General features: G+C 39.9%; 1 protein-coding gene across 1 annotated transcript; it reads left to right on the forward strand.

Moving 5' to 3' along the window:
- The first annotated feature begins 1,178 nt into the window (after positions 1–1,178).
- On the forward strand, positions 1,179–7,207 carry zc3h14 (zinc finger CCCH-type containing 14). The gene is made up of 17 exons (XM_074685942.1): positions 1,179–1,339; positions 1,686–1,728; positions 1,821–1,935; positions 2,059–2,099; positions 2,237–2,408; positions 2,527–2,836; positions 2,927–3,090; positions 3,183–3,283; positions 4,219–4,374; positions 4,539–4,616; positions 4,795–4,951; positions 5,105–5,310; positions 5,409–5,547; positions 5,638–5,777; positions 6,389–6,471; positions 6,641–6,747; positions 7,028–7,207. The coding sequence occupies exons 1-17, from the start codon at positions 1,304–1,306 to the stop codon at positions 7,029–7,031; spliced, it is 2,052 nt and encodes a 683-aa protein (XP_074542043.1). The 5' UTR covers positions 1,179–1,303; the 3' UTR covers positions 7,032–7,207.
- The last annotated feature ends 983 nt before the right edge of the window (positions 7,208–8,190 follow it).

Below are 8,190 nucleotides of genomic sequence, written 5' to 3' on the forward strand. Positions count from 1 at the left end.
TAAGTCCTGAAATTTCAGTTGTCCTTTAATCTGAAAGAGCTATTTAAGTTGTTTAGACCCTGCTTCTTTGTCAAGTGATCTGCTGAGCTGTGGGTGAACGCTTACACTATCAGTCAATGGCACAGTGGTGTCACTCAGTGGCAAGAAGTTTTATTACATCCTTCCTTCCACTCTTGCCCATAAATTTTCAATATTCTTTTTGTGTTTATTTGGTAAAAATGGTCACTTTTTAAAAATTATTTATTTATTTATTTATTTATTCTTCAATCTATAACCTTATAATGCTGTGTTCATGTCCAGCATGGAAAATCACCTACTCTTCCACTCTCTCAGAGTCACAACAATGCATTTAGGTGCCTAAACATGGTACCTTTTGAAATTTGGTCGGTACCTATTAAAGTACCTAATTCGATACCCATCCTCATGTATTATACTTAGAAATTAATATTAAACTGTCTACAGTTTACAAGCAATGTTTCATTTAACAAGGGCTGGGGCTTGCTCGCTTAACCCTTACGAAAGAAAAATATATTGCAGCATATTGGAAAATGTTATATATTAGGTAATATATTCCCATATATGAGAATTAGTATTTATATTTTCCAATATATTGCAATATATGGAAATCAGCAATTATTTGTATATTTTGCAATATATTGCAATATATTTCATGAATATATGATATATTGTATATGTGCCCTCAATATATTATTCCATGTATATCATAATATATAGATAATATATTACAATACATTTCAAAAAACATTTTGGTACATATATTTTTCTTTCGTAAGGGAAGCTTCTCGTGGTTCATCAACAGCAGCTGCAGTTCAGTTAGACTGTTAAAGGCCAAGCTTAACATCATAGGCTAAAAAGTTTCTCTGTCTAGGCCGTTGGAATTTGTTTTCATCCAGTAATATCTTTGCAGATTTTTCTTATAGAAAACGATAGTTCTTTCTTTCTTTCTTTCTTTCTTTCTTTCTTTCTTTCTTTCTTTCTTTCTTTCTAATGAAGACAAGTTTCCTTGTTAAAATTATTATCATTATTGACCTGGCAGTATCAGTTCACTCCAACTCAAAATCTGACATTAAAGAAACCGAAAGCTCGTTCCCACCCTCCACAAAATCATTAAAATAAATAGACAGAACAGATACCAAAAATATAACCAGGAACCAATTTGTCCCTTTCCGGCTGCCGTTGATCACGTGACGTCAAGTCACAGCCGCCCCTGCTGCTTAGCGGTGGTGTTGGAAAATCAGAAGCTGACTTTGTGCTTGTTTATTACTTGAATAAAACCTCAAGAATGGAGATCGGGACCGAGATCAGCAAGAAGATAAGAGTAAGTCAAATTGTGGTCAGGTCATAATGAATTTGCAGTAGAAGTCGCGCATCATTAGGTTGTTTTAGCTAGGACTTCAGCGGCTAACATTAGCTTACGGACGCATTTTGTACAATTTAGCAGAATGGCAATGGGGTTTCTGTTTACAAGGCCAATGCTGGTGTTACTGTGTCCAGCAAGCAGGTTAAGTGACGTGTTATCAGCATTCGATTTTAATCCATGGTTTAAATTGTAGCAAGTTTCAATAACTCGTATGTTGTTATTGTCTCGAGTATCTATTTCTGTAAATGACTGACACTAGCGCAGCCAAACATACAATCTCTAATTTGTTTTTGTTCGGTTTCAGGCTGCTATCAAGGGAAAGCTTCAAGAACTTGGTGCATATATCGGTAGGTGACCTAGATACAGATGTTTTTTTGTTTGTTTTTACACATTATACTTTTTTTCACACTGCGTGTTATTTTACTCCTTTTTGATTCAGACGAGGAGCTACCTGACTATATCATGGTGATGGTTGCTAACAAGAAAACCTCACAACAGATGGCTGATGATCTGTCTCTTTTTCTTGGAAACAACACAATAAAATTTACAGCTTGGTATGTTTAAGAATATTCCAAAATCAAATCTCCAGTTGTAGCATGCTCTCCCACATTTTAATCCAGCAAGCCTCCACACCACTATCTGCTCACACTTAGCATGTCCTTGTATTTTTATTTCAGGCTGCAGGGTGTCCTTGATAAGTTAAGAACTGTTGCGGTTGGTAAGTCAGACTTTGTTGAACTCTTTAAGGGTTTCCTACACTTATTAGTCTTTGGTTGGATATCTTCTTTTTGTTTTCTGGTTGCATATGAATTAACCCCTTGCTAATTGGCTTTTCTTTTTTTTCATGGGTTACAGAGCCTGCATCCCTCAGAAATCAGCTCCAGTCTGACAGTTGTACTGTGTCTGGGAGGAGTAGATCGTCTGTGAGTGATGACAGCAGAGCAGAAGAGCTGAAGGTGCTAACAGTTTCCAGCTCTCGCTCTGATCGGACTGATGCACGTGTTTCCAGTTCTGCCCATGAGAGCAGGTGCTGAATTCAAAGCTACTTTTTATATTCTTATGTGCTGATAATCACTGTTAAATTTTTTTAAAACCAACAAGTAAAAACAAATCAAGCATCTCTTGTTTGCATTGCTTTTTCACAGAAAGGGAACCTCGGAGAAGGGTTCCTCACGTCTTACGTCCACTGTGAAGCCTCTCATGGAGCTGCTCCCCTCTGAGGCTGTGATCGACATCAAACCAGAGATGGATGATGACCTCATAGCAGAAGACCCAGTAGAAATAGCCACCAACCAAGGCAGAACTCGTATTGGTGCTAGTAGACCCACAGCTGAAATCTATAGACCTGGTCAAAGCAAGTTTACATCAGAAAGCTATCGACATGTTGAAGGATCCTCTCACACCAGGCAGCAAGACAGCAGGGGTAGCAGAACCTCCAGAACTGGATCCAGTAAGGTACAGTGATTTAATCAGACACTTCTTATTGTCAATGCACATGTTGAAGTTTCTGTTGATAGACATTTTTCTTTTGATGTGTGCGATCAGGAGGAGCTGTCACGAAAGCGTAAGGCGCCTGTAGCAAGTTCAGTGGTGCGAGTGAGCAGAACAGCAGACGAGGAGAGTGATGATGATGTGGAAGAAGAGGATTCAGGTTATGGGGGAAGAGGCTTGTCGAGCAGAGTGTCTCTACCCTCCAAACCAGAGCGCAAGTCAGTGTTGTCACCTCACATGATGAACCAAGGCATAGCAGAAAAAAATGTAGGGTCCAATCTTAAGATTTCTGTGCTCTCTGTTGTTTCAGACCTACTCTGCCTCCAGCAAAGCAAGCCAACCGGAATTTAATACTAAAGGCCATCTCTGAGGCTCAGGACTCCATTACCAAAACTACAGCCTTCCCAACAGGTATGTCCAACCTGCTTGACTATGAACATCCACATTTTTAACAGTGGCGTGGCGTGGGGATTTTTTTTGAGGAAGCCAAGTGAGACAAAGCCTCTAATCTGTATGATTTTTAGGGAGTGGGGTACATAAAAGACTTTGTTGCAGCTTGTATATCGCTTTTTCATGTAATGGAATGACCTGTTAGAGCGCCCAGAGAGCGCTCGTTTTACTTACTTTGAACACCGACACACACCCTTTCACTCTCCCACCCTCACTCACTCATTCACACGCGTACATTGTCCTCTTGACTTAGCTTAAATGTCTTATTTATTTACTCAACCGTCCACTCAAACGCACAACCTGCCGCTTCATGCACACTGCTAATGTGCTAATCTCGCTGATTTCATTCAGTGGCTTGATGATGATGATTCTGTCATTTGATTGGTTTGAGGCCAAAGACGGGGTGGCTTCCCTTGACACGGTCTTGGCCAATCACAGGTGAGCAGTGTCATGACCGCAGCCTCATCTGATTGGTTAATCATTCTTTTTTTTTTCACGAAGGGACGCCAACTCTGCTTGGCTTCCTTGCAGGCAACAGTGTGCAGTATCATATTTTCACCACGCATTCACAGCATAACATTTAGGAGGGCGCTGTTTTACACATCGTAAAATGCTCAATAAGTAGAGTAGAGAAATAAGGAGGAGATGACAGTGACGAATCACGGAAGAATTATCGAAACTGTTATAAAGGAGTATTTTCATTAAAACACAGCTACAGTCTTAAAAAAGTGAGGAAGCATGGCTTCCCTTGGCCTCCGGGAGAAAACGCCACTGGTTTTTAATCACTATTTTAAAGACACAGGTTGCCTAAGGCACCAAAATGATCATTTCTGAGCCTATGAGCCCACGCACAGTGTAAAGCACTTTACATAATAGTTATTTATCATGTGACGTAGTACCCCAGAGGCAGACGGTTCCTGTGGCCCCTCGTACTCGCCCAGCCAGCACCGAAGAGATGACTGCAGCCATCCAGCTCGTTCAGGAGCACCTCCACAGCCTGGCTCCCAGGGCTCAGTCCTACCCTACAGGGCAGCATTCAGACAGACCACCTGGTATGTTGAGTGTGGTATTACAGCATGCTATAGAGAGAAGTTTGTAGAGTTCTACTTTAAGTAGCCAGCCATTAAAGGTCTGAAGCACTTTAAGTTAAAGAGTTATTCTGGGAGCAAAAATATTCAAGTTTGAAACAAAGAGACCTGTTTTTTTCTCCTAACAGCACCGGTGAGATCTTTGGCATCGCGCCTTCAGTTGGATCTGGCAGAGAGCAATGTTGGAGGAGAACAGAGCCAATATGGTGAGTTTGATTTTTTAACTATATTGACCAACTTGCTAAATAAAAAGCTAGTCTGATACATTTTTAATCACCTCTGGGCTCTTAGGTCAACCTGCTCTCAGTAAATATCCTATCAGTGCTTCATGGATGCATGTAACTTGTGTGTCTGTGTTTCTGTTTGTTTGTGATGCTCCTCCAGGCGTTGAAGTTGCTGCAGGCAGTACAGCAAAGCCGTTTGATACCCGGTCCTTCATAATGAGTCAGCCACAACTTCAAGACCCCGAGGCCAGAAGCCAGCAGCGTCTTCTGGTCAGAGAGGATGCTCTCACTGCTTTACCCCGCACTGTCCAGAGCAGGTACACACACACACACACACACACACACACACACACACACACACACACACACACACACACACACACACACACACAAAGTACTAGATTACCACAGTCAGATCTGAGTGTGACATATTTGATTCAACATGTGCATTCTTTTTTTTCCTCACCCAGTAAGGATATCGCTGACTCAGCCAGCCCAAAATTCATAGTGACATTAGATGGGGTACCAAGCCCGATGGAGACTTTTGCAGATTCTGAGATAGACCTGGATGAAGTGAGACCTCCCTCAAAGACAACAGAAGGGAGTGTCAACATGAACAGGGAGCCCAAAGTTAGCGTCCTTCACAGGCTTCAGGGAGGATTCACATCAGCAGAAGGTGATCCTAAACTCCAGCACAGAATGCTCTGGTTTCAAGTTATGTGGATTCAAACTTTCAGCATCTCTTGTACCATTTTAACATTCTAATCTCGTCAGATGATGAGATGGACGTTGAAATGGAAGAGGATTATGCTGTTCCTTCAAAGAAAAAGAAGGTGTTGGAGCGCTGCAAGTTCTGGCCAGTTTGTAAGAGTGGAGACGAGTGTTTGTATCATCACCCCACAGCACAGTGCAAGTTAGTGTGTTTTGCATTTAACCCAAAAATGAACAAGTATGACTCAACCCTCTTTAATCTCTCAAGTAATATGATTTTTTTCTTCTGTAGGACTTTTCCAAGCTGCAAGTTTGGAGACAAATGCCTTTTTGTCCATCCTAATTGTAAATATGACGCCAGGTGCACAAAGCCAGACTGTCCCTTCACTCATGTCAGCCGCAGGGGCGCGGCTGGTCCACCTCAAAGGCCAGGTAAGCGCTCATCGCTCCTCCAGCAGTAAGAGTGACTAAAATGCCTTATTCTACCATACTGAGTTCAACTTTTTCTGTTTTTGTTTTGTTTTTGACAAATTATGCTATGGTGGAAGACAGAATTTGGAACACTTTTGGAACATTGTTGTGCTCATCAGTGTCACTAACCCATCACAACCATTCAAAGTCAAGAAGGGGCAAACGTTCTGAACTTAGTCAATTACAGTGGTGGGCATCTGTACAGAGAGAAACTATTTCCAGGTTTAGAGCTACTACTATTGCTGTAACATGATTTCTGCCAACATTTTTTGTTTTCTTTATTAAATTAATTTGATTTAAAGCAAATATGAAGCATCTAGAGCTTTTTAAAACAAACTGATTGGTCACTGCAGTGCTAAGGGGAGTGAAAGTGCCAGTGAGTAAAGGTAGTGCTGGTGAGAAGTCACTGCCAGTGCAAAATTAAAGCCATTGGTGGATACAGGCTTTGCATTTTTTTAAATTAAGTTGCAAATTGTTTTAAAGTGACCACATAATATATGTTTTTTTTCGTTATCAGAAACACATTGTAATCTGTATCAGTAAAATCTATATTGTTAATCTTGGTTTCACAGCTGTGCAGCCAGTGCAAACTACAACTGTGTGTCGCTTCTTCCCAGAGTGCAAAAAGACTGAGTGTCCTTTTTATCATCCCAAGGTAAAACATGATAAGTGGAACCTGCACACTGAAATGGTCATTTTTAATGTATGAAGGGTTAAGTAGACATGCTTTGTGTTAAAGCTCCTGTTTTACTTCTGTCGATGCTTTCTTTTCAAACATTCTGTGTAATCCCCTAAATTCTTCATTTTGCTCCTCTCCCCACCAGCCTTGTCGCTTCGCAGCGCAGTGTAAACGAGCTGGCTGCACCTTCTACCATCCAAGTCCATCTGTGCCGCCGAGACATGCTCTAAAGTGGACGAAAGCGCAGAGCAGGTAAACATATGGAGGGGTAGTATAACTTTTCAGCCTGCTGATAAAACTGTCAACTCCATTGTAAAATAAAACACCTGCTAAAGCACAGGGCTGAAGCAGAGAAGATTGATTTAGTTGTTAGAATATACCTTTAATAATTATAAGAGCTGATATGCAAGTAATTTCATCTTCAACCTTTTTTAAAACTTGATAATAGTACTAACTTTTTAAAAATCTCCGTCACATTTCTTTATAAAGGTTTCATGTTGCCCACTCAAAAGTTCCTCATTTTCTCTTACAGCTAATGAAGACCTGGCTCCAGTTTGATGAAGTCAACATGTGAAGCTTTGAAGATGTACTCTAATTCTGTCATTTTCACATTTCAATGTTTGTTTTAATGTTTTGTTTCAAAAGGACTTTTAAAAGTGTTTTTTTAAGTTAAACAGTTTTTTTCCTTATGTTCTCAGAACATTAAAAATGGAATATAAAATGCTCCACAGTTTCACATTGTGCTTGTCATTTGTCTCTGAATATTGTTCTTTTGGTCATTATCTGGATTTACATGCTGTAGATTTAGTAATAACCTAATGCTGCCAGATTTTTTTTTGCATCATATAAGGGTTTAGAGTTGATACTCAAGTGCTGAGAGGGTAGATGTCTAAATCTAAATAAGAGAGTATTTATTTTAACTAAATACTGTCAAAGATATGCTTCAGCTACATCACAACAGGAAGCTGATGCTCCCTACTGAAAAAGAAGATAGATGAAAAACATTTCATGAACAGAATAAACTTAATATTCAGAATGATTTTGACTTCTATTTTAAGCTCCCAAAGCAAGTTTTTTTTATTCTGTTTTCAAATGTGTAAAAAATACCAGAAAACAAATTTAAGCTGTACCTAAGGCAGACCCATTTCTCACATCAATATTAAGGGTAGGTGATATAAAACTTCCTTTATTCTGTGAAAGATCTGCAAAGATTAAACCGCAACTGTTTACTAAGTACCACAAAATTTGGCCACTGAAGAATAGAAAATTGGACATTCATGAAAGCACACTTATTTGAGCTATTTTTGGGCCTGTTCCAAGCAAAATTGGGTATATGCCCAAAAAATACAGTACCGTTTACTTTTGTAGTAAGGTTTTGTGGTGACCCTCAGACTACATTACTTGGTAACCACCAACTCACCATTTGGGTGTCCACGGGTACAAATTTACATTGGCCAGCAGGTGTCAGCCGATTTGCAAAAGCAATAACACAAATGCAAACACCGCAACACAACAGAAGTACAGCCACAACGGAAGTGAAGAGACCGTTATCCTAACGGACACAGAAAAGTTGGGCAAGTAAGTAAATGATTTTTTTTTCTTTTTCACCTTTAGCTGTAAAAAAATATAGCTCTGATGCTAACGTCATGACAAGTTTACTTTCAGAACTTTTCTGTGTCCGTTAGGATAACTGAC

This window comes from Halichoeres trimaculatus, unplaced genomic scaffold (assembly GCF_033239565.1).
Source record: "Halichoeres trimaculatus isolate MK-OKI-2021-1 unplaced genomic scaffold, fHalTri1.1 fHalTri1_scaffold_13, whole genome shotgun sequence".
NCBI lineage: Eukaryota > Metazoa > Chordata > Actinopteri > Labriformes > Labridae > Halichoeres > Halichoeres trimaculatus.

Coding starts and splice junctions, on each gene's coding strand:
- zc3h14 (XM_074685942.1), top strand. CDS start 1,304: ATGGAGATCGGGACCGAGATCAGCAAGAAGATAAGA. Junction 1,340..1,685: donor AGATCAGCAAGAAGATAAGA/GTAAGTCAAATT, acceptor GTTCGGTTTCAG/GCTGCTATCAAGGGAAAGCT. Junction 4,375..4,538: donor GCATTCAGACAGACCACCTG/GTATGTTGAGTG, acceptor TTCTCCTAACAG/CACCGGTGAGATCTTTGGCA.